General features: G+C 36.5%; 1 protein-coding gene across 13 annotated transcripts in view; it reads right to left on the reverse strand.

Moving 5' to 3' along the window:
- FOXP2 (forkhead box P2) overlaps nucleotides 1–27500 on the reverse strand; it is a 281403-nt gene that overhangs the window by 245500 nt on the left and 8403 nt on the right. For 4 of the 13 annotated variants that reach the window (XM_004382574.2, XM_004382573.2, XM_004382572.2 and 1 more), the window contains exon 2: nucleotides 9893–9898. The exons of 8 other annotated variants lie outside the window; for them this stretch is intronic. In XM_004382574.2, the coding sequence (XP_004382631.1) occupies nucleotides 9893–9898 (6 nt within the window). Of the gene's footprint in view, nucleotides 1–9892; nucleotides 9899–25471; nucleotides 25475–27500 lie in introns of all 13 variants that reach the window. One more of the 13 variants, XM_012557350.2, reaches the window with a different exon arrangement.

Consider the following 27500-nt stretch of genomic DNA (forward strand, 5'->3'; position numbering starts at 1 on the left):
TCGAATCATGGGATATGGCTAACTCAATCAGGTAAAACCTACACAACGTTTAAGACAGCACCTGTATGCTGTGGAAGAAATGGGAGAGGGGCCAAACTACAAAAATAAAATTAAAAAAAAAAAAAAAGGAATTAGGGTGTTCCTCGAATCATGGGATATGGCTAACTCAATCAGGTAAAACCTACACAACGTTTAAGACAGCACCTGTATGCTGTGGAAGAAATGGGAGAGGGGCCAATTTGTAAAAATAATACATGTTAACTTTGGAAATATGGAAAAGAATTAAGAAGAAAATTGAAGTCATGCATAAATCTAGCAGGGCCTAGAAATGGTAGATGATTATCGAACAAAGTGGAATGGGTGGGTAAACACTCATAATAAGCAGAGTGAGGAAGGAAAAAAAAAAACAGATTTGAAAATGGTACAGAGCTGAGGGCAGGAGGAGGGGCTTATTACAAAGGGGTACAAGGCAATATGGGGGGAGAGTGCTGGAACTATTCTATAATTTGATTGTGGTGGTGGTTACAAGACCATTTACATTTTCAAAATTCATAGATTTGCATAGTAAAAAGGGTAAATTTTACTGTTTGAAAATGATATCTCAATAAAAATATTTTTATTATTTTATTGTGGTAATATATATATATATAACAAAACATTTGCCAATTCAACATTTTTTATATGTACAATTCAGTGAAAATATTATACTGTAAAAAAATAGACATTATAGATCCTAATTTTGTAGAAAAAAAATATATCCCAAAGTGTTAACAGTGGTTATTTCCACGAGGTATGCTTATGGACGTACTGCAAGACATTCCAGTTAGAAGTGGGCAGTTGAGTTGAAAGGTCATGTATAATCAAGACTGCGGCCAACATAACGAGATCATGTGAAAATAGAAATTACGAGCAGAAAATCACTGGAAATTCAAAGGAAATTAATTCAGTTGAGAGGTGAAAACAGAATGGAGCTAGGAACAGAGATTTATATTCCTAAGGGTATGTAAGGGGAGGAGCTTCCACTCCTATTATAGCTCATGAACATCGTCATTCTTCTTGAATTGGCTCTTACGCAAAGTAAGATTGCTTAACACTAATCTAAGTTGGAGCCCTGCTGGCATAGTGGTTAAGAGCTTGTCTGCTAACCAAACGTCGGCAGTTTGAATCCACCAGCTGCTCCTTGGAAACTCTGAGGGGCAGTTCTACTCTGTCCTACAGAATGCTATGAGTTGGAATCGACTCAATGCAACGGGTTTTGGGTTTTTAATTGAAGCCACTGATAAAAATGGTAGAAAAGCAAAAAATAAAAAAATAGGGCTAAAGACAGAACTTATTTTAATCATACAAATAGAGCTCACTTTCAGTTGATAAGTATTCTTTAGAATTGTTTATTCAACTAATTATGATCTACCCAATTGCATTATCATCTACTCCCTATTTCTTTATCTTATTTGGGCTCTTACAGGAAATCTTGTCAAATGCTTTTGGTCTAAAGCATTTACCACATTTTTCTTTTTTTTCCCTGTTTCCCTGTCAAAAAAGACAATGTGGTTAGTTAGACAATATTTTTCCTCTGTGAGCTCATGGTTGGTCCCAGTGAGCACTGCTTTCCTTTTAAGAGCTCATAAATCATCCCTTTAGTAATTGGTTCTAGTCACAATTTTATAGCTTTAAGAACTCACCTATCCTCTCCCCTCTCACTATCTCTTTGTCTTGCCTCCACCCCCTTTTAAATGGGAATCTCAGTATCTACCCTTTGGACAATTGTTGGTCAACATTTGTACTTTCTACATTTACTAAAAAATTCCAGACAGCAGTTCACAAACTTCATTTCCAAGTTTTATCAGCTTACAGAAAGAAATTAGATCATGACAGGATCAGGAGCAAGGAGCTTAATTTTAATAATCCTGTCACTAATTTGGAGCCTAGTTTTTTTATTAATGGTGTTTGTTCAATACTTTCCTATCCAAATGTGATTCTTCTTGATCAAGAAAATAAAACCAAAATTGAAGCTAAATGAATTCTCTTTTTCTTAGTCATTCGTTAAGTCTGAAGCAGTAGATCTTTGTTCTTTCTTCTTGCTCTGATTATAAGGACATTTGTAGTGAAACTATCCTTGCAATATGCGTACTGTTTTTTGTTTGTTTTTTTTGTTTTTTACTTAGATTTAATGTTCACAGAAGTGAGGCGGATCTTGTGAGAGCAATAATGGAGATTACAGGAGGGGGCTAACCCCTCCTCCAACAAGCCATCCTGTCAGCACCATTAATTGTATTAAATATTCTGGTTTTTATTTTTACTCCATGTTTACTTCAAAAAAATACAAATCAAGTAAAATTCACCATAAATGAGGAAAAAGCTTAGTTATATATTGTCATTTTCAGTGTTGTAACACTTAAAATTTTTATGTATTTTATTATATTTTTATTATTTTTAAATGTTTCAGGCCTGTTTGTCCAATATGGTAGCCACCAGCCACATGTGACTATTTAAATTTAAATTCCCTAAAGTTACATTAGAAAAAAAAAAATCATTTCCTCAGTGGCACTAGCCCATTTCAAGTGCTTAGCAGCCACATGTGACTAGTGGCAATTACCTTGGACATCATGGAACAGAACATTTCCATCATCACAGAAAATTCTATTGGCAAACCAAAACCCATTGCCACTGAGTCAATGCTGACTCCTAGTGACCCTATAGGACAGAGCAGAACTGTCCCAGAGGGTTTCCAAGGCTGTAATCTTTATGGAAGCAGACTGCCATGTCTTTCTCCTGCAGAGTGGCTGGTGGGTTCTAACCGCTAACCTTTTGGTTAGCAGCCAAGTGCTTAACCACTGCGCCACCAGGGCTCCAGAAAGTTTTTTTGGAAAGCTCTATTCTAGATATTGAAAATGTGATGCCTAATTTGCTTTCTTTCAAATATAATTCTCTCTTATGAAATTTCTACACACGCCAGTAACTGATATAACAGGATATACTGCACCTTGAATAAACTACTTGCAAGTTATAGTTAAATGTATTGATTCACCCTCATATTAATTGATAAAAAAATGACAACTAATAAACATGAATAAATTGTGATAATGGTTAATCTGAACCCCCCAGGCATTTACTGCAAATCCCACTCTATTAGTACATCAGTCAGAACACTTTAGTAGTATTTGGCAACCAGTTACTATTTCTCACAGAGAGCTATGATAATCAAGTAGGAATGCATATGTCTGATTTCAACTCAAAAGAAAAATATCAGCTCAAGGACTAGGATGTAAAAAGATATTACACTGAAAACAGGTTTTCCAGTACTAATTCGTTTTCTGTCTTCTGGTGTTTGTTTTCTTAGACAATCCTGACATGCACAAATAGAAACCATAGCTAACCTCTAAGTCGCTGGTGACTTACTTTTTATTTTCTTCCTGAGCTGGAAACTGTTTTAATAGATCTAGAAAGAATGTAAAGGAAAATAGCTAAAATAATATTAGTAAAATGGAGGGGAAAAGTTGAAAGACTCTAAGAAAGAGATTGAGGGAAAACACAGAAGCCTCTAGGGTAGTGGCTTACAGGCAAGTGAAGTGTTGAATAATTTAGAGGTAAAGGAAGGGAGGGAAGAAGGAAAGTGTGAATGAGAAAAGAAGGAAGAAAGAAAGGAAGGGAGCAAGGGAAGAAGGGAGGAGGGAGGAAATAAGATGGCAAAGTCACAGGATAATGCTGAAAGAGAGCTTTGAGGTTCAGAAAGAAATCTTATTAGATCTATAAAACAAAAGGCAACTCATAAGAAAGGATACAAACCATAGTAAAGCAAATTGCCTAAAGTTTGAATCTTTATTCATGTTATAAATACATACACACAAATAGCAGTCTTGATACTCGCACAAAAAAACAAGAATAAAAATATAGAACTGAAGAGAAGATTTCATCTCACAAACGAGTAGGGCACATACATGTCCAAATATAATAATAAATATGTCAGAAATAGGGGCTGGCAATAGGTAAGTAATGATCTACACATTAAAAGGAAAAGTAAAATGCTTCACAAAATCAGACAGAGCAAACTCTTACTGTGATCAGACAACCAAAAGGGAATTGTCATTGAGACGAAATATAAATACACATTGGAAAGAGAAATCAAAATTTATAACCATTCAAAACAGATAACAGAAAATATGTATCTTCTTTGTGTTTTAGGGTCAACTCTGGCTGATGAAATCCATCAAGAAACATCATTTGTAAAACTCAAAGATAGTTATGGTTATACTTCAGCAAATACAGAGAACTGATAGAATAGTCGGAAGACTATTAGACCTTTTAATGAAAATAAAGTGCTACAGGAGAATTTTTTGTTGTTTAACTTTTTTTTTATCCCCACATTCAACACAGCTGAGTCAGAAGACACATTCCCCTCAGTAAGTGCACCTAATTAAGGCAGTTATTCTCAAGGAAGAAGGGGTGGTGAGGATTGGGGCAGAGGAAGACATATCAAAATCTCCAGGAGAAAAAGTAATTCCCAAGTTCCCTCCTTTCTTCTTCCCCACTGTCTTTCCCTTAATAAACATATTCAAGAGCTATACTGACATCACTTTCTTATCTGTCTGATACAGTTATTGACTGGCATTGTAACTATTTCATATACGTAAATCATTTACTTTCATTTATGAAGGAATTAAGGAAGGAGAACAAGGAAGAAGAAAACAATGCTTAACAATTAATCTAGGTGATGATTTTTACAGCGTATGGAAACGTCTAGTCCAAACTTCTCACTTAAACAAATATGAAAAAGCTGGGGCCTAGAAAGATTATATATAACTTTCCCAAGATTATGTAGTTAGTGAATGAAAAGCTAAGATCTAGTGACCTGAATCCCACTCAACATTCTTACCTCTACATCATAGCATCTCAACTGGCTACCCAGGTTTCATTAAAATGTCAGATAACACATCTACATCGTACCATTATTGTTAGTTCAAAGTCATGGCAACCCCAAGTGTGCAGAGCAGAACTGCACTCCATAGGATTTTCAAGGCTGTGACATTTGGAAGCAGATCGCCAGGCCTTACTTCCAAGACTCCTCTGGGTGGATCTGAATCACCAACCTCTCTCTTAGTAGTCCAGTGCTTAACCATTTGAGCCACCAGGGGACTCCCTATGTTGTACTAAAACCCGGACAAAACCCATTGTCATCTATTCAATTCGACTCAAAGCAATCCTATTGGACAGGTAGAACTGCCCCATAGGGTTTCCGAAGCTGTAAGTCTTTATGGAAGCAGACTGCCACATCTTTCTTCCCCAGAGTGGCTGGTAGGTTCTAACCACCCACTTTTTGGTTAGCAGCTGTAGCTCTTAATCACTGTGCTACATGGGCTCCAATTGTTGCATAAGCCCCAGAAAACAAAGCTTATTAGTAACGGCCTATGCAAATTTGTCGTTGTTAGGAGTCTTCAAGTCGATTCTGATTCACAGTGACCCCACGTGACAGAGTAGAACTGTCCCACAGTGTTTTCTAGACTGTAATCTTTAAGGGAGTAGACTGCCAGGTCTTTCTCCCCAGGGCAGCTGAGTGGGTTCCAACTGCTAACCTCTGGGTTAGCAGCCCAAAGCTTAACCATTGCACCCCCAGTGCTCCAATAAATCTGACCCATCACACCTAACTTAGTTAATGAATCTTGTGGGTTCTAATGGCTCTTCCTTATTCCTACCTGGATGCCCAAGATTTCAATAAATATTTGTTAAATGAATAAATAAAGGTGATCCTCCTTGCTATAATATTAAACCGAGGTCAAACAAAAACAAACACTGAAGCTAGCTGCAAAATCATTCTGAAGACATGAATACTTGCTTAAAAGTGTGAATATGGAGGTTTATACACAGTATTGTGTGTGTATATGTATATATATATTATATATATGGTTGCAGTGGGCCGGAATTGACAGCAATGGATTTAGTTTTTGGTTTATATATACAAAACTTGGAAATTTGGCAGAAGATTTGAAAACTGCTTATTCAGAAGTCCAAAATGATTTTAAAATATTGGGAATAATATCTGAGTTAAATAAAATTCAGTGGAAAAAAATTACTGGACCAGAAGTCAGGAAATACGGCTTTTGACTCTATCATAATTTACCGATCTAACCTTTCTTTACATTTTCTTGTTCGTAATAGGAGACTAGCAGTATCTGATGGAAGGTAATCAGAGGTGGCAGCTAGTCTCCAAGGATGGCTCCCAAGAGTTGCCCCGCTACTGCACAAGCATGCTGCTCCGCCCATCAAGGGGTAGGGTCTAGTCTTCCTCCCTTTGAGCCCTACTAGTCTCCTGACTTGCCTTGGCCAATAGAAAGTGGTGTAAGTGGATCAAGTGGCACTAAGCTAGTTCCCGGCCCAGCTTTAAGAAATTGGTTGCTATCACGTATGCTCTAGGAAGCCAGCTGCCATGCTGAATAGAAGCTCCGCTAGATACTAAATGAGAGAATACTGGGAGATAGACCACAGCAGAGCACTGAGAAATGGAACATGTGCATGAAGTACTCACAGACATTCAGGCCCAGCCTCCTGACCAGAAGCAGTCAGCCAGGTGAGTGAGCCTAGCCGTTTTCCACATGCCACAGAGGTTCCACCCAGCCAACTCCTCCCCGAGTTCCCAGCCCAGAAAATCGTGAGTAGGATTAACTTATTGTTGCTTTAAGCATTAAGTTCATCGTAGTTAGGAAGCAGTAGATAACTCGAACAGTGTTTCTGAACCTTCTTTTGTCATGCAATTTAGAAAAATACCCTAAATTTTCCCCAAATGCAAATAAATGCAAAAGTCAAGATAAAGGGTAATAGTTAAACAGTTGTTACCAGTTGGGTGTATTGAAATACAAGTAATAAGGTTATTTGCATCAATTCTAGTTTTTATATATAAAATCATACCTACTTCATTACTGCATCATTAACAACAGATTCCCTTTGTTAGTATCAACTTACTTCAGCCACATATCACAGATGAGCAAGGTATATGACATGTCCAGGCAGTTTAGACTGTTTTGCCATTTAGCTGAAGTTGAAAAGATGACCTTGAGTTTTGTTCTGAATTTATTTTCCTTTGATTTAAATGCCTTTTAATATTCAGCCATTATTATTTTTCTTATTTTTAATATTTCTGTTCCTTAATATATTTGGGAATAGAAAACATAATTCACTTGCCTTGTGATATTGTCATTTTTCCAATAATATGACATGAGAAGATATTTGTAATAAGACAATTTGATCTAATGCTGTATAAAACAAGGTTATGAATTAAGATTTTAAAAAATATATAGATTATTTAGGAATAGGAGCAGCATTTTTTTCTCAAAATATAACTTTTCTATATAAATGAAATTTCCTTTGGTAAGACCTGATGAGAAAGAAAAAGGTTGAGAAAAAAACATAATATTCATAAAAGCTTAAGAGTTTGTTTTAATTGGGGAGATTAATTGCTTACTCTTTTGAAAGTGCAAAGTCTTAAAGCCCTTTTTTATATATAGAATTTGGAGATAATGTAGGCTCTTAATCTAGATATTTAAATTTAAAAGTAACAGATTCACAACACTTTATACAAATATTTTGTGCAAATAATTTACGTAAATAAAGTTTGTATAAATCAATTCATAAACTTTAAAAAAGAGCGAAATTTACCTTTAAAGGGATATTGTGGAGAAATGAATATTCCTTTTTTTAAAATGGTGTTAATCCACATCTAATTTACGCTTTTTTTGTAATATTTAACACCACATGTTAATTTCCTTAAAAATGAATCACAATGATCATCAAGATCATACCAAAATTATTAGAGGTAGATTGTCCCAGGTGGGGCAAATGGGTAAGTGCTTGGCTACAAGCTGAAAGGTTGGGGTTCGAATCCACCCAGAGGTACCTTGGAAAAAAGGCCTGATAATCTACTTCTGAAAGATCACAGCCATTGAAAACTAAAGAACACAGTTCTACTTTGAATCACATGGGGTTGCCATGAGTTGGAATCAGCTCAGTGGTAACTGGTTTGGTTACCACACAAAATGGCATGGTGTATGCAACCAAATACATTCCCAGTGTTAACGGAACATAAAATTCAAGGTAGTGGCATGGTGGGGCAGGAGAAACAAGTAGATACCGGGTCATGGAGGGCCTTATGTGCTATGGGAAGAATTTTGAATTTATCGCTAAAGGATGGGAAACTATTAAGGAATTTTTAAGAGAAAAAGTGGTAGGGTCAGAGTCATTGTACATGAATCACTCCAAAGCAGTGCAGAAAATGAATGGTGGATAAGGAGGTGGCAGGTGGTAGCAAAAGTGAGGACAAGGAGACAGTTAACTATGAGGCTGTTGTAATAGTTTGATGTACATTAACTTTATCTATGGCAAGTGGTGGGCAGTGTAAACAGGAAGGTAACAGGGCTGCAGTTAGTCCATATGGTGCCTGTCCACAGTGAAAAGGCCCACTTCCGTCCGAAAACTGTCAAAGTATACTGATTTTCCAAATATAAGACACTTTACCAGCAGTGCCTACAAATCATTACTAAATCACATCTATGCTCCCTTAGATAACGTATCCTTGTGCATTGCACAGTCTACACGATGGCCAATGGTTCTAGCTATAGTTAGAAAAAGACAGTGTTTATGACTGGTAAATAGAGAGGTGGAGTGGAAGGTAACTAAGAGTTGGATTGGTTAGCTGGTTGAATGATATTGCCATAAATCGAGCTAAGGAATCTAGGAAGAGAAAAACAGATCAGGGTAGGAAGAGATTTAATTAATTCAGTTTGGGGCTCATGAAGTTTAAAGATTGCCTAGAGAAATATGGAGTGAGAGGAATAGCAGGAAGAGGAAGCAGTACTGGGAAACATCTCAACATTAAAGGGAATAATGGAAGAGATTGCTACAAAAGAGACCAAGAATGATCAGACAGGCCAAACGAGAATGAAGGACAAGTGCTGCCAAAGAAAGTAAGGTCAAGAGACTCAGCAGGTGTCGATGCACTAAAGTCCAGTGAAAAAAGAATCAGTATAAAGGGAGCTTGCTTACTCAAATTTAAATCCCTGGCATCTGGCACAGGTGTTGCCACTAGGAAGGTTCTCAGTCATTGTTTCAGAAGGAATGTATGAAGAAAGTCCTGTTTCATTTCATTTTGCTTTTGAGAAGAGGGTGATAACGTGATCGAGTGGAAAGAAGTTGGGGAGGAAAAACATATTACTAAGCACGTACAATGTGCCAGATTCTGTGCCAGGAGACTTCACATGCTATTTCAGTGAAGAATAGATAATATCCACAGTGTACTGTAAGTAAACCAAATATTCAGAGAACTTAAATTAACTTTTGCAGCAGATTTGCCTAAAATACCTCTTTAAAGTGTTAAAAAGCAAAGATATCACTTTGAAGACTCAAGTGTGCGCCTGACTGGAACCATGATATTTTCAATTGCCTCATATGCATGCGAAAGCTGGACAATGAATAAGGAAGAAGAATTGATACCTTTGAATTATAGTGTTGGCGAAGAATATTGAATATACCAGGGACTACCAGAAAAACGAATGTGTCTGTCTTTGAAGAAGTACAGCCAGAGTTCTCCCTGGAAGCGAGGATGGTGAGACTTTGTCTCACATACTTTGGACACGTTATCAGGAGGGACTAGTCCCTGGAGAAGGACATCATGCTTGGTAAAGTAGAGGGTCAGCGAAAAAGGAAGACCTTCAACAAGATGGATTGACACAGTGCTGCAACAATGGGCTCAAACATACCTACTATTGTGAGGATGGCACAGGACCATCCTCACAATAATATACATGGGGTTGCTGTGAGTCGGAACCAACTCAAGGGCACCTAATTAACGACAACAAACGTGACTTAACTGGTTGGTCAATGGCTGAGTGGGATTTAAACCTAATACCTGTTTCTAAAGTGAAAGGACCTAACTCTCTGCCAGCTGTCACTGACTAGCTTTTGACAAAATGAAAATCTTTCAATTTATCTGAAACTTACAAGAAATTGGAATAGATGGTCTCTAACATCCTTTCATATTAAGAACTATAGTTTCCTTTGTATTGGTCAGTTAACATCCCTGACGTGTATTTTCTACCTGGCCAGACTCCAACTTTTCCGAGGGAATGAAAATCACTTTGGGAGTTTTCTTCTTCCAGAATTATTTCAGAGAGTTCTGAATACAACAGAAGCTCACTATTTATTTTTAATAAGTGGGCAAGGATTAAAAAAAATTTTTGCTTAATAAACAGTTTAATTAGCTGAAGAGCTAACTATTATAAGGGTAGGCAGTAAATAACATAAAGCACTAAGATGTCAAAGGCTTTTGACGCGTACGTTAATTACAAAAAGTTATCAAACAACTAACATGCCTACTGAAGGAGCCTTGATGGCGCAGTGGTTAAGAGCTCAGCTGCTAACTGAAAGGTCAGTGGTTTGAATCCACCAGCCACTCCGTGGGAGAAAGATGTAGCAGTCGGCTTCCATAAAGATTACAGCCTTGGAAACACTGCGGGGCAGTTCTCTGTCCTTTAGAGGTGCTATGAGTTGGAATCAACTGGAATCAACCCGACGGCAGTTAGTTTAACATGCCTACTATTTATGATGAAACAGTAGAAAACCAAGCAAGAATGCCAAAGGAATTGATTAAAGATTACTTTTAAAAACTCCCCATATTCAGATCAACAAGATGACACGCATCATAGAACACTTAAATAATATTCTGATTCACACCTTTCTATTGACTACATCTTTCAAAAATTTGTGAGACGTGAAATGACATCACTGTGAAAGACTTGAAATAGGAAGCAAGTTTTAGCTAAAGTTTTAAGTGATCATCTTAAAGAGACACTGCTACAAATTTGAAAGTCAGCTTAACTTTCATACAGGAAGTCACTGACATAGATCAAGCTAATCAATCAATTTTCAAATCTCCAGAAAAGTATTATGAGTTATACTCTGATATCTTTTTTGAAGCAGCCCAATATAACTTTCTTCTCTGACAGAGAAATGTCACTTACAAATGACTTACAATCAGGAAACACACTATATCCAGATATGCATGAGTACTTTTATTCAGTTTTACCTATTGTCTTGCCAACAAGATAAAAAAAAAAGTGGTACATGACTAATATAGTGTGCCCTGGTCTAAATCGGTAGCTCACTGCCAATCTGAAGAAACTTACAGGGTAGTGTCTGAAAAAAGACATACAGCTGAGATACTATCAATACTAGATTTAAAGAAAAATGGAAAAGAAGAAACATCACAAAAGCTAACTGCCACAAACAAACAAAAATGGTCCGACCTGTATGTAAATATGACAATATGGTATTAAAATTCTGCCTATGATTACTGTATATATGGAGAGAATACCAAATACCAGCACCAAGAAATGTCCCATCTACTATGATTTGTAGCTTAAATGTCATTTTCTCAACCTAAAATAGATGCCCTCTGCATCCTTTTCTTGTACCACTATTTTTCTCCAGAGTACTTACTGCAACTTGTCAATTACCTCCAATTTCCATTTATTTATTCAGCAGCTACCATAAGTCAAATATTGTCCTAGGTATAGGATGCACTCTCCTTCACTGCATTGTAAGCTCAAAGAGGACAAGCACTATGTTAAGTTCTAAATACTAAGGCTGAATAAAATGAATTAATGAATAAGTAAAGAAGGAAGAGTGGGAGGGGCCTGTTTTCTTGGTTATAAGGACAAGTGCAAGGCACACTCATTTAATGCATGTGTGCACTCCAGAGTGTATTGGGTATTTTATACTTGTTAATTTTCCCATCCCCATGAGGAGAGAGTATTGTTCTCATTTCACCAAATGGTAATTTGAGGAGAGGTTAAATCACTAGCCCAAGGTCAACAGCTGATGAATGATTAAGGTAAGATTCAAACCCAAATCTGTCTACTTTAAAACCAATACATTTGCTTTCTGTCAGCAAGTTTCTAGGTCTATAGTTTCATGAAAATGTACATGTGTCAAGAGGTCATTTCAAAAGTGTATTTCCCTGACAGCATGTATCACGTGAAAGCATAAGCATTAACATGCTTCTCAGGTTCTACTAGGAAAATAGGTAATGTGTGGTTATTATTATTTTCCATTTTTGTTTAATTTCAAGTATTACTAATATATAGAAAATAAAAACCTTAGTTGTTGGTTATAAAACAAATCTTGAGACCTTATATCAGACATTATAGTGAAACATAAAAAATACCGTTTTAAGAGTAAGCGTTTCTCATTTCAAAAATATATTCTTTACATTAAAATCATACTTATATCTAAAAAAAGATTGAATAACCCAGGCTTGTATTTTTAAATGAATCAAGATATTAATGACAGTAGGTTCAAAAATCAGAAATACGCATCTTAATTACTTAATATGATTCCCCCATACATGTTCTTTGCTAAACTATATATCCCTTATGTACTTTGAGGAGTTAATGTTTAAAAAGAACAATAGTTTTTTTAAAAAAATCATAAGGAATTCTCAGAGCTTTTTATTCCTGGTAAAGCTGTTCCCAAACACATTATGTAACTGATGTGCATTACAGAAAATATCTTGCTTTGGAAACACTTCAAACAAGGCAAATTCCACCGGAGACAAGGCTACTGACTAACACAGTGCAGCAATATGACCTTTTGACCGAAACTTTTCTGAATGTGCATCACAAAAGACCCCTGACACCTGTCATTTTCAGAGATTAATGAAAAGTTATCCGAAGGGTACCACAATGCTTCTTGAGCAGAAATAGGAGAAACTATATACTAACACCTTAGTGCAATATTTCAACAAATTTTAACCCTTTCCCTCAAGCTACATATTTTAATTTTGACTCATTCTTATTTGTTTTAAAATCCCAAAAATCTTAATACTGATGCAAGCATGCTTAAATTCATCAATTTCCAGTCCTATCTTCAGTACAATTTCAAGTTTCATGCGTCTAAACAACAAATCCTGCACATCAGATATCTTATAGTTTTCCTGAGTAAGCCAAGTCCACTTCAATATTTTAAAGGAACTATGCACTGAAAAAAGCATATGTTTTTGGTTAAGTGTATCAAAAAACATGCAGCAGTCATACCAACTTAATGGAATTGACTTTCAAAGCTAATGTTTACTTACAAAGCTTATTGATATCTGCAAATGAATAATTTAATGGCAAATTAGAACACTTGCAATTAGCAAAAATTTTAACATATCTAAGTCAGACAAAATACGACCTCATGTACGGCTATATGATGATTTGTACTTTTAATGAACAAGAGGGCCTCAATATAATAATGATACATGTAGATTGACAAGGTAAAGATTTTTTTTTTGTAATATGAAAAATTAATTTGTCTTTTTGTTCATCTAGATTTTCTTATATCAGACTCAATGGAATATAGGTAGAGGTATACAGCTGTTTGGAAGGTAAGGGTGTATAGCTGTCATATACCCAAAAATATGTGTCAACTTGGCTAGGTCTTGATCCCCAGTATTGTGTGATTGTCCACCATTTTGTCATCTGATGTGATTTTCCTAAATGTTGTAAAAACTACCTCTATAATGTTAATGAGGTAGGATTAGAGGCAGTTATGTTAATGAGGCAGGACTTAATCTACAAGATTAAGCTGTGTCTTAAATCAGTCTTTTTTGAAATATAAAACAGAAGCAAGCAGAGAGACAGGGACCTCATACCACCAAGAAATAAGAGCCAAGAGAATAGTACATCCTTTGGACCCGGGGTCCCTGCACTGAGAAGCTGCTTGACTGGGGAAGATTGATGACAAGGACCTTCCCCCAGAGCCGACAGAGAGAGAAAGTCTTCCCCTGGAGCTGGCACCCTGACTTTGGACTTCTAGCCTCCTAGATTGTGAGAGAATAAATTTCTCTTTGTTAAAGCCATTCACTTGTGGTATTTCTGTTATAGCAGCACTAGAAGACTAAGACAGAAATTGGTACTAGGAGTGGGGTGCTGCTCTAACCAAAACAAAAAACCAAACCCATTGCCATCGAGTTGATTCCGACTCATAGCAAACCTATAGGACAGAGTAGAACTGCCCCATAGAGTTTCCAGGGAGCACCTGGTGGATTCAGACTGTTGACCTTTTTGTTAGCAGCCACAGCACTTAACCACTACACCACCAGGGTTTCCTCTGCTCTAACAGATACCTAAAATGTGGAAGCAATTTTGGAACTGTGAATGGATAGAAGCTGGAAGAGTTTTAAAGAGCCTAACAGTAGAAGCCTAGATTGCCTTTAAGAGACTGTTGGTGGAATTATGGACATCAAAGACAATTCTGGTGAGGACTCAGAAGGAAATAAGGAGAGCCGTTATACTGGAGATGGCGCAGATGGCAAGAAGCAGGAGCAGAGAAATGGCAGCATCAGAGGAACGGCAACCACAGAACCAGGAGACCAGCACAGGCCAGCGCTGGAGCCGACCCACAGAGAGAGAATGCTGGGTGTCTTTGCACAGGAGGCTTCCTGGCGGAGTGGGGTGCCTACGGGCACTTATCGGTGGAACTAGGCTTGCTGACCCAAGGAGCAAGAGAGCTAAGTGCCTTCTAGCTGAAGTTTACAAGTAGAGTGGGGTGCCTCAGGCACTTATCAGTGGAGCTGAAGAGCGTTGGAACACTTGCCCCTGTGGGGCAGATGCGGGTGGCCAGGCCCAAGGGGCCAAGAGGCCAAGGAACTAGGAAACAGAAGCTGAAGAGACAAGGAACACAGGAAGCAGAGCTATGTCAGTCTCAAAGGGTAGGGCCTCGACCTCTGGGGTCTCAAAGGGTGGAGTCGCCACTCAGATGAATCAGGAGAATGGGGCTGCCCAAATTCAAAGGAACGCATTTGCTGTATGCCTGGAAGGCAGAGCTGAAGCCCAGGGCCAAGAGGCCTCCACTCACAATCCAGAGAGTGTGGCCAATACCTAGAGTCTGGAGGGCAGGGCCATTGTCTAAATGGTCTCAGAGAACAGAGGATTATATTCAGGCCTTGAGGGCTAATGTAATGTGTTCGGCTGACTTGCTTGGTACTTGTTATCCCTTCTTTCCCTCCAGTTTCTCCCATTTGTAATGGAAATGTCTAGCTTGTGCCTGTCCCACCATTGTATTTTGGAAGCAGATAACTTGTATTTTAGATTTCACAGATGAAGAGGAATTTTTTGATTTTGGACTTGGAGTTGAATTAAGACTTTTGCTATGATATGATGGGGTGAATATGTATTACATGTTACAAGGACATGAATTTTGGGGGGCTAAAGTGTGGAATGTCATGGATTTAATTTTGTCCCCCCAAAATATGTGTCAACTTGGCTAGGCCATGATTCCCAGTATTGTGTGATTGTCCACCATTTTGTCATCCGATGTGATTTTCCTGTGTGTTACAAATCCTATCTCTATAATGTTAAAGAGGCAGGGTTAGAGGCAGTTATGTTAATGAGTCAAGACTCAATCTACAAGATTAGGTTGTGTTTTAAGTTAGTCTCTTTTGAGATATAAAAGAGAGAAGTGAGCAGACAGACAGGGGGACCTCACACCACCAAGAAACAAGAGCCAGGAGAATGGTGCATCCTTTGGACCCAGGATCCCTGCGCTGAGAAGCTCCTTGACCAGGGAAGATTGATGACAAGGAACTTCTCCCAGAGCCGACAGAGACAGAAAGCCTTCCCCTGGAGCTGGCACCCTGAATTTGGACTTCTAGCCTCCTAGACTATGAGAGAATAAATTTCTCTTTGTTTAAGCCATCCTCTTATGGTATTTCAGTTATAGCAGCACTAGATGACTAAGACAATAGCAATTATTAATATTTTTATTTTTAATATCTTTGTTATATAGGTTGAGATTACAAGCAATTAAACTTAGGGAGCTGAAGTGAAACTAAACTATAACTGTGTATCTAAACCCAGAAGACTGGTGAGTAGTCAACATTCTGTTAAAAAAGATTGGAAGTGGTGATCAATGAAGACTGAAGGGAAATCTGTTTTCCCAGCCATGGCTCATGTTCACAAAATAACCCATCCTCATGTCAGATGCATACGGCTTCTAGCATTTCTAGCATCGAAACTCATCGGTTTTGCAGGAAGGAAGGCACTTCTTATCATGAACAGTGTTTCAGGGGTGAGAGAAAGAGGGACAAGTTCAAGTGACCTTAAACTGCTTGTTCATTACACTTAAATATAATGATGAAGTAAAAGCTTACATTTATGGAAATAAAACATTGTTTGGATTTTTAATTTCAATGGTATTTTTTTAATCTACTTAAGGACACTTTATATACAACCCAACCAAACTCATTGCAGTTGAGTCAATTCTAACTCATAGCGACCCTAAATTTACTTTTAATAATGTAAATATGATAATGATAAAAAACTCATTGCCATTGAGTCGATTGCGACTCATAGCGACCCTAAAGGACAGAGTAGAACTGCGCCACAGGGTTTCCAAGGAGCAGCTGGTGGATTCCAACTGCTGACCTTTTGGTTAGCAGCTGAGCTCTTAACCACTACGCCACCAGGACTCCATGATAATGATCGCTAGCTCATATATATTTAAGCCAGACACTGTTCTACATCCTTTATATACCATGACTCATTTAGTTTTCACAACAGTCCTATGAGGGTAATATTATCATTACTTCCATTTTAGAAATGAGAAAACTTGGGCATGGAAAGGTTAAAAGAAAGCAATGTTGTTGGTTTTGTTGTTAGGTGCCATCGAGTTGGTTCCAACTCATAGCAAATCTATGTACAACAGAACAAAACACTGCCTATTGTTCTGTGCCATCCTCACAGTTGTTGCTATGTTTGAGCCCATTGTTGGCATTAGTGGTTGGTGTGTAAATCTGACTAATAGTCATATTAACTGGTCGTCTTTGTAGGCAAAATACTATTATTAAAATAATTGCTGAGACTGTTACACCTATTTGTGTATTAAATTTTTCAGTGTAGTTTTCTAATTTTTCAATAAATATCCACCAAAAATGTCCCATTTCAGTTCTTCTTCACTTCTCAACTTAGAGAATTTTGTCCTGCTCAGCTTCTAAAAAGAAGTTTAACAGTCGAGGTGGTGTGCTATAATATGTAGCTCTAAGTTCATAAACTCACCTCAAACAATAAAATGGCAACTATAAGGAAAAGGCGCAGGAATTCACAGGTTTGTGATAATTAAATACCAAGTTTATCCCCACAGACTACGTACGTCACCTTGTTTACAGATGCTTGTCAGATGACTATTTCTCTACAAAGAAGAGTGGCTAAATTCTTATATATTTCTCTATAGCTATACTACTTTGAGTGTAGCAGGAAAGGACAACATCAGGAGCTGGAAAAAAGGATTAACTTCAACTTTAAATTTCATTTTCCCCTGTTTGAATTAGATTTTTCACATTATTTAGATGCAATTTTATTACATTTACTGTATTATTGTGACGAAGTGCAGCTATATTCTGAGTCGGCCTGCGCCTCAGGTACAATATAAACTAAAGCTTATAACCCAGCTTTGAAAATTAGCTCATGAGTAAAAGAGACATAAAGCGTAAGCTTCAAAATCCTTCTTTATTCACCAGATTTACAAAAAAAAAATCTATCTGAATTTTATTAATATCGGTTGTTATTTTCAAAAATCAGATTTTGATTTTCTTCATACTCTCTACCATTCCATTTGCCAGAGACTGCTCTTTCAGCTATTTATACCTTGCCACAACATTTACAACTAAAATACCAATTATAAAATTACCAATGATGGGTTTTGAAGGCATTTTTCCCCCTCCAAGTTCACAACATACATATATGAATATTGCAGTAAACTTGTCTATTTAAAAATTTATTTAATACTTAATCTGTAAATAACAGTGAACAGATTAAATACATTCTTATGGAAAATTTCATGAAGATTAACTCACCTTTAAAAAATTCTTTTTCATTTACTGAAAGCACTGTGAAAGGTTTCATTCTAGCTTTCAGATGCATTCATTCATTTGCATTCAATAAAATTTACTATGCATCAACCATCTGCAAAACCCTGTAATGGGGTTTGGGGAAATGGTCCCTACCAGAGAAAATGGATCTGAAACAATCACATGTGCTAAATGTTTTGAAAGGGGGAACCAATCTGTGGTAGGTGTGTGTTTGTAGGGGGCAGGGAGGGGGCAGGTGGATAAGGACTCCCTGAAAGGACTTTAAATCTCAGATTTAAAAGATGAGTAGGAATTCCACTTGGCAAGGATGGAGGGTTAGGGGGTTGGGAGCTGGGAGGAAACTTTTAGTGTGGTGTTCAGCTTGTTAGAAAGATGTGGGGGAAGCAAGAGAGAATTTGGTTAGCTAGTATTGGGGAAAGGGGTCCAGTGTGGCTGATGCAGCAAGAGCACAGGACAAGAAGAGGGATAAACGAGGCTACAGTGCTCTGAGAAATATTAAACTTACGGTTTAGTTTCTCTTAATTAAAAAAAAAAAAAAGGCCAAAAATCTAGTCAAGTCCATGTTACATATTGGTATTTAAGTAAGAATATGCTGTGGGCCAGTATAAAATGTGAATTTCTAACTACAACACAAAACAGCTGTAGCATTTTCATACATACAGTTCTCTACAAGTGAGTGGGACCACTGCTCAAAAGAGTGGAATGAAACACTTTATCTTAATATCCTGATGGAGTATTATGCACTTAAACAGGGCGTGTTTTCCAAAGGTAGTTTCTTAAGCTTTTTGAGAATTATTAATACATAGATAGATACACATGTAAGCATTAAAAAGAATAAGATTATATTAACAGAAAAATTATACTTTTGTATGATTTTATATAATAATATAAAGTTCAAAATAAAAACTGAATATTTTATTAACAGAAAAGTTTCAATAAAATTCATATAATTAAAATGGAGCTGATTTTTTTGATATTTTGTCGATCTAAATAATCTGCAATTTTTCTGTCATTTCAGAATATAATATACATAGTTGAAGACTAACTGATAACTTACCATGTAGGACATAAAAACACAGTTTCAGCTTTGGAATAGTTCAGCTTTTTGTCTACATTCTTTGTTTTTAAATAAAATCAGAATTTGAACTCTCAATTAGAAACACAACACACTAAAAGCAGACATAAAAGGAAATGAATTGTGAAGTTAGACTTGATCCTAAGTTACATACTGTTGAAGGCCAATTTATGTCTTGTTTAGAAAAGGGTCACCATAATGCTTTTAAGGCTTGATGCTTACAGCAAATCTTTTCTTATTTACAGAGAATAAAAAAACACAAATTCATTTTCTTAATAAGCTTCTTCAGTTCTTCAAATAGTTCTAAGAAATGCCAAAGGCTTGCCTTAGTTAACAAGTACACAGATAATCCAAAGTACAGCAGTGTCAGCTAAATAGTATTTGATCCCCAAGATGCCGTTGGTGGGATTTTAGCAGCTCTGGAAACATGTGAGGTATACATTTTAGCAATTCTTACAGTTTTGAGTGAGCTAAAAGAGCTTTATATGAATCGAAATAGCTAAATAGAAAAAGGACAAAAAAAGCCACTGGCTCCAAGAAATGGAAATTTTGTTTTCTATGTGCTAATTGGGCTTCCAGAGGAATTGACTATTTTCTTCTTTTAAACAATGTGTAATTTTTCCAAAATAAAGAATACACGGTAATCATAGAAATTCAAAAATGCAGAAGAAAAAAAATATTACCCATAGCTTGGTTACCCAGAGATAACTATTATTAACATAATTTTCTCATAATTCCTTGTGCTGTTAAATCTTTAAACATCATTTAAAACTGTGCAGTACATATTAACCATATAAAATAAATTGATTACTTTAAATGTCTATTTTCCTGGCTATGAAAGTAATGGTTAATTGTAGAGAATCTGAAATATATAGATAAAGCCATCAGTCTTAAAAGTAAATACTATGTGTGTGTTTACAAGTTATAAATACTCTTTTGAGTACTTGTTCTCAGTCCAGGAATTACATATGCAGCTAATATAAGTATAATCTGATGCATCCTGGAGAAGTTACTACTTGCAAGATTACATTAAACGCAATAAGTCTTTTGGAAAATAATTCCTATACCAGTGAACAAAGCTCTACCATTGAGAAAGAAAGGGTAAAACCAATCTTGAGGAGGTGAAATCATTAACATGACTGAGAAGGGTTTAGCAGAATACTAAGAGTGTGCCTTTACAACCAAGTGCTGTAAAGGTGTGGGGACTTCAAGAATTGAGAAGCTTTGCTTGACACAGTGCTTTCAGATATCATTCCACGTTTTGCCAGCTTGTACCTAATCCACGAGCAGATTACATGCTCTGTGTCTTTACATCTTTGCCCTGTCTCTTGGTAAGATCTTGAAGAGAAGTGCTGCATTCAGAGTCAGAATCAGCCACCGAGAGCTTCTCATGTTTATTTACCAATCATTGTTCACAGCATCTACATACTGCGATCACTGGTCACTTGCCCTGATACTGGGTTTTTCTAAGGATAAAAAGGTAAATGATATATGCTTGAGTTCTGGCTTCAAACATCTGACATTCTAGCTGGAAATATAAAACATGGGTAAAAATGCATAATACAAGATGACATTTTTACTATTTATTATAGATGTATGAGAAGTTATCTATACGTATCAAGACAGTGTGTATTTTAACTGCTGACTGTTTATACATAAAATACATGACCTGTCTGTAATCATTTTGAAAAGCTGCATAACATAGGGCAATATATGTAGTTTACTGATCATATGACATGCATTTCACAGTCCAACCTATAGTGGAGACTTTGGTGTGAACCACGTGGAGACACTGTTATGAACCATGGGGTGAACTCAAAGTACTACCATCAAGGCATTTCTTTGCTCTTTTGATATTCTTACTTGGAATCCCTTACACTTGGAATTTGTACTTCCCCTCACTCTTCTTTAACCCGCCCACAGAGAATGTCAGTAACCACATGCACAGGAAATGCCATTTCATTCTCAGTTCCAATGCCATAAGCATACTATGAAATGGTATTACCAATTTTTTTGGCTTTTTTTTTAGACAACTTTATTAAAGTATAATTTACATACTCTAAAATTCACCCATTTTAAGTGTGCAATTCAGTGATTTTTAGAAAATTTCAAGTTTTGTAACCATTGCCACATTCCTGTTAAGAATATTTCCAAAAACAAAAGCCAAACTTGTTGCCGTCTAGTCAATTCCGACTCATAGTGACCCTACAGGACACAGTAGAACTGCCCCATAGGGTTTCCAGGGAGCGGCTGGTGGATTCAAACTGCCAGCCTTTTAGTTTGCAGCTGAGCTCTTAACCACTATGCTACCAAGGCTCACTCTAAAAAATCCCTTGTGCCCATTTGTAGACACTGACCTTTCCCACCGCTGGCCTCAGGCAACCACTAACCTACTTTCTGTTTATATCAATTTGCCTTTTCTGGACATTTCATATAAATGGAATTATAACGTGGTCTTTTGCACTTGGCTTATTTCACTTAACGTAATGTTTCTGAGGTTCATCTATATCGTATCATATATCAGTACTTCATTGCTTTTCATTGCCCACCAGTTTTCCAGTGTAATGTTTACCTGTTCACCAGTGGATGGACATTTGGGTTGTTTCCACTTTTTGGCTATTATAAATAATGCTGCTATAGACACCCACATAAATGTCTTTATGTGTACATCTGTTTTCATTTCTCTTGGGTAGATAGGAGTGAGACTGCTGGGTCATACAGTAAATGCATGTTTAACTTTAAAAAAAAACTGACAAACTGTTTTCCAAAGTGGCTGCACCATTTTACATTCCCACCAGAAATGTATGAAGGTTTCTGTTTCTCCATATTCTTGCCAACACTTGGTATTATCTGTCTTTTTGATTACATATATTTTAGTGAGTGTGAGGAGGTGCAATTCCCAAAATATATTAAGCATTAGCTAATTTACAGATGAGAAAACTGAAGCTCAGGAAGGTTATATAACATGCCTAAGTTCACAAAATAAGACAGATACTATTACAACAGCATAGTAAACATAATGGAATCATGAAATTTTAGAATTGTGAAGGTGGGAGGTATTTTCCAATCCAACCCACCCATTTTACATGTGTGAAAACTGAGGTCCAAAAAATTAAATTGACTTTCCAAGGTCATGGTAGTGTAAGAAAAATGTAACACATGACAAGGGGATGGATCCCCCCAATTTGTATGATCTCACCCACAAGTAACAGACTAAACTAATTTGTACCAAAGCCTTTTTAAATATTAATTTCACCAAAACAATTACATATTCACATCTTACATTTCTTCAATCATTTTCAAACAATATCTCTTTTCTCAGATCACATGAACATCTCCCATGTTTGTGTTTTAAAGGCAAGCTGAACTTATCATCCATTGTCATCAAGTCGATTCCAACTCATAGTGACCCTAAACGACAGAGTAGATCTGCCCCATAGGGTTTCCAAGGAGCAACTGGTGGATTCAATCTGCCGACCTTTCGGTTAGCAGCCAAACGCTTAACCACTGCACCACCAGGGCTCCAAGCTGAACTTGATACTCTTAATATAATGGTAGTAAATGGGTAGCAGTTGAGTAGAGCAAGTAGAGCAAGAGAAAAATTCATTTTTTATTCAAGATGTGTCTTGAAGACATCTTCTTTTTGTGTGAACAGTCTTAAATTCCAATTTACTCTTTAGCAGCTTTCTCTTTCACATATTCACAATTTGATTCCTTTCTCTGTTTCAAAACTAGCTGTAGTGAAGGATACACTTTTATTTCACAACCTAAAGATTTCCATGTGAGGTTACCCGTAAGATAATGACTCAATATTAAATTTAAGCAGATACGTGAAGAACACCCCAGTTCAAAAACTCATGACACCTCCTAAAATTTGCCGCATGACTAAAACTGTACTGGCACCTGATGGGTGATGGTGTATCCGTGGTTTTCAAGAAGCCCTCCGGAACAGAAGCATCAACAAAACACATTCTAATTTGGGGCCATTTGAGAGGCTTGCTTGGGGGTTGTATATAAATTATTTGGTACAGTCATACATAACTAGAATAAGGGAACTAAGTCAAGGCCCAAGTGAAGCTACAGCGGTTCAGAATTCACTTCAGGGATTTGTAGACTAGTGATATCCGATATAAATATAATGTGAGCCATGTATGTAATTTTCAATGTTGTAGATAAAAAAGGTAAAAAGAAACAGGTAAAATTTTAATGATATATTTTACTTAACCCAATATAGCCAAAATATTATCATTTTAATGTGATCAATAAAAAAAATCATTAATGAGATAGCTTACATTCTTCCTTTCATACCAAGTCTTTGAAATCCAGTGTGTATTTTAGACTTACAATACATCTCAGTTCAGACTAGCCACTTTCAAGTGCCCAATAACCACAGGTGGCTAGTGGCTGCTGAATTAGACCAAACAGGTCTAGAGAATCTATGGAATAGTGAAGACTCAACCAGAGCAGGCCTGGCACATGGTCTGTAGGTCTATAGAGGCATGGGACTGAGACGGTGAGGGTTCTCTTTCTATTCCTCAATTTGACTAGGATACTTGTACATTTGACTATGTAAGGACTATATAAGGAAAGGCCTTTTGTTAACTGGTAAGGTAATAGTATTAATTCTTACAGTGAATTTTTATTGGGTACTTACTACATATGAGAGTCTTCTATTAAAATTAATTTAATCAATAGTCCTATGAAATAGAGACTGTTTATTTCTCCATATTACACAAGATGTCTGGTAGGAAAACATCATGGCAGAATTGTGGTCAGTGGCTGCAGATAATGGTTTCTTAACAAAGGAAGAGAAGGAATGTTCCCATGACGGTAACAAACTATTTAAAAAAAAGTAATGATTGTTTAGGTCACCTCCTCCATGTATCATTGGTAGTCTTTGGGGAGCACTTGGTACCCAAATAGCACATGTATTCTTAAAAACTAGAAAGGTATATTTTAATGCCATTTTCTGCATCTCATAAGAATACAAGATTTTGGAATTTTTATGAAAACTAAGAGACACTTGAATCACACACAAACCACTTCTACTAACAATGTAGCATGTGCCAATAAATACTGAAAAGCAACCACAATAAGATGTCTTCAGACAGCACACACTACAGGGCAAGTCAGCACAACTGGACTAAACCAAAGCTAAGAAGTTTCCTAAATACAACCAAACACTTGAAGGGATAGAGTAGTAGGGGCAGGGGTCTAGGGGTTATGGTTTCAGGGGACATATAGGTCAAGTGGCATAACAAAGTTTATTAAGAAAATGTTCTGTATCCCACTTTGGTGAGTGGTGTCTGGGGTCAGAAAAGCTGGTGAGCGGCCATCTAAGATGCATCAATTGGTCCCAACCCACCTGGAGTAAAGGAGAATGAAGAACACCATGGACACAAGGAAGGTATTAGCCCAAGAGACATAAAGGGCCACATAAACCAGGGACTTCATCAACTTGAGACCAGAAGAACTAGATGGTACCTGGCTACCACCAATGACTACCCTGACAAGGAACACAACAGAAAGTCCCTGATGGAGTGGGAGAAGAGTGGGGTGCAGAACTCCAATTCTAGTAAAAAGACCAGACTTGGTGGTTGGTTTGACTCTCTATTAGCCCAGAACTGAAACCATTCCCAAGGCCAACTCTTCAGACAATGATTATACTGGACTATTGGACATAAAATGATACTTCTGAAGAGTGTGCTTCTTAGCTCAAGTAGATACATAAGACTAAATGGGCAGCTCCTGTCCAGAGTTGAGAGGGGAAGGCAGAGAGCGTCAGGAGCTGGTTGAATGGACACGGGAAATCCGGGGTGGAAAGGAGGAGTGTGCTGTCACAGTATAGGGAGAGCAACTAGGATCACATAACAATGTATAAATTTTTGTATGAGAGACTCACTTGAATTGTAAACTTTCACTTAAAGCACAACAATAAAAAAAAAGATGCCTTCAGCCCATAAACAGTGAACATCATTACAAGAAGATAAAACTTGAATCAAAAAAGTCAATAAATTGAAGATTGATTGCACAACATTGCAATATAAGTAAAAGATGAACATGTTTTCATAAAACCAGTTTCCTTCCAATTATCAGTCTAAATATAAGGACCATTTTTAGAAGTTATCCTACTAATGCATCACAAGGGCATGGGAAATAAAATGATAAGCTTAGGCTAATCAAAATCTGTATTTCCTAATTACAGGCTACTTATTTAGGGGTATGCTTATTATATGCCACAGTACAGAAATGCCTTCTCCACACCTATTTTCATCAGATAAACTTCTGCTCCTTCTTCAAATCCTCAAAAAAGCCTTCCTTGAACACACCCACCATTATCACTGTCTTTTTCATGCTCTCAAAATAACATGCATATCTCCTTTGAAGCACTTGTCAGTTATAATTTTTCATTTATATATGTGATTATTTGATGGATATCTATATCCCCAATAGACAGTAAGCTTCATGAGGGCAAGGACCAGATCAGTTTTTGCTCAATATTTTACCTGCTTCCTAGCAAAGTTCCTAATATACAGTAGGTACTTGATAAATATTTGTTGAATAAATTAATAGATGTGCTAAGCATTTTATAAGCATGATTTTATTAACTCCTAAAATAATCCTATTAGTTATTCTCCTTCTCGTTCATAAAGAAAATGAATCTTAGAGAGGTTAAGTAATTGGCCCAAGACCACATAGCTGATAATTAGTATTGAACTCAAGTAGTTTGATTCTCTTAATCACTTTCATAAACCTCAGCTTTGTTTTGTAATTCTTCCCAAAGCTTCCAGCCCATACTCAATCCAAGAATTATTAACTATACTTCGTAAATTTGTTTCCTTTTCTCTTTCTGTACTGCTTCTACCTAGGCCACACTGCAATAATGTTGTCTTTCTAAAATATAAATCTGCCATCATGTTTCTACTGAAAAAATCTTCAATGGCTGTCCAATATCTACAGAATAAAATTCATACCTTCTGGACATAATAAACAAGGTCCTCCAGAATCCAGATTTTGTCTACCTACCACACCAACCTCGTCTCTAACTACTTTCCCAAATAGTCTTTGCATGAGGCACACCAAAATACGGAATGGTTCTCAATATTCTATGCTTTTTTTTATACTTTCCTGTCTTTGTATACACTTTTCCTTAACCTAGAATTCCTTTTCCCCTTTCTTTGTCCACTGATCCCCTCCTCACCTTCAAGACCCAATTAAAATGTTCTTCCTGAAGCCTTTCCTGACACCCCAGGCTAACTGGACCCTAACAGCACATCTACCTCTGTCACAGGATGAATATCTCCTGTACTGAAACCTGGGAAAATAACTTCCATCAGCTGTTTCTTTTCAACAAGTAGTGAAAAGTGAGTGGCTCATAGTTATTGAACCTAGTGAATGAATAGATACAGATTTTTGGATTCCATAATCAAACCTAAGTTAAGGCAGATTCTGATATGAGAATGTCACAAGAAAGTTAACAGAAATATTTTTCTTTAAAACTTATGTATTAATTGAAAAGAATGACCTTTATATTTTATTATTAATATTATTATTAATTTCTAAGACTTGAGCACATACATAAGAAATCATTCCAGAATATTTTTATAAAATTTGTGGGATAGTAACTATATATTTGTAGAGGGAATTAAAACTTGGCAGTACCAGTTAAATACGGCTTTTAACAGAGAAGCTAAGTTTTATAGGTCATAATTTTTTTTTTAACAAAACAGACTGCTCCATTATAAGAAAAGGAGAATTACAAAGTAAAACTGTATCTGGTTGATTTTTACCATTAATTGCCTTTACCACTCGAACCCCTAGATCTTACTACAGAAACAATACAGATTAGGAAAAAATATATGTATTTAGTGCTAAAACCACAGAATAATTCGGAAAGGCTGACTTCATGTAGATGTAACATGTAGCAATAATTTTATTTTATGAAGAATTAATTTTTCCATTATTAATTATATTCACACATATTTCAATACAAGGGAAATATCTGTTTTTGAAAAATTGGAAAACCACATTATGAATGACCTTTTTCTCTTTAAATAATGGTAAATTTATCATGTAGCATTTCACAGGGATCTTGCTTCTGCATTGTTCATTTTTTTTAGTATAGTAGAAAAAGTAATCATTGCACATTAGTTACGTTTTAGTGTGAGCTGAAAAAATATTAAAAAGCTACCACTTTAATAGTTGAATTCAAAGTCACTTGTAATGATTATTTAACAATAATTTACCCCTCACTACTGCTTAGCGTCAACCACATAAATGTGTAAAAGAGGATGTGTGCATTTAAAAAAATTACAGTAAAATTATTTCCATGAGAAGCTATCCACATAAAGTGAAAAAAGCTAGTAATATTTGTATTTTTCCATTGAAATCAATGGGAAACTTGATATGGCCCCATAGGACCCTCATCATTGCAATTGCTAGTTAAATGTAAAGTATGTCAGGCCCCTCAGTGCCAGGGAGTGCGTTTAGGCATTTCTTTCTTAAACTCTCATTTTAAGCAGTCATTATACAGTT

This window comes from Trichechus manatus, unplaced genomic scaffold (assembly GCF_000243295.1).
Source record: "Trichechus manatus latirostris isolate Lorelei unplaced genomic scaffold, TriManLat1.0 scaffold00096, whole genome shotgun sequence".
NCBI lineage: Eukaryota > Metazoa > Chordata > Mammalia > Sirenia > Trichechidae > Trichechus > Trichechus manatus.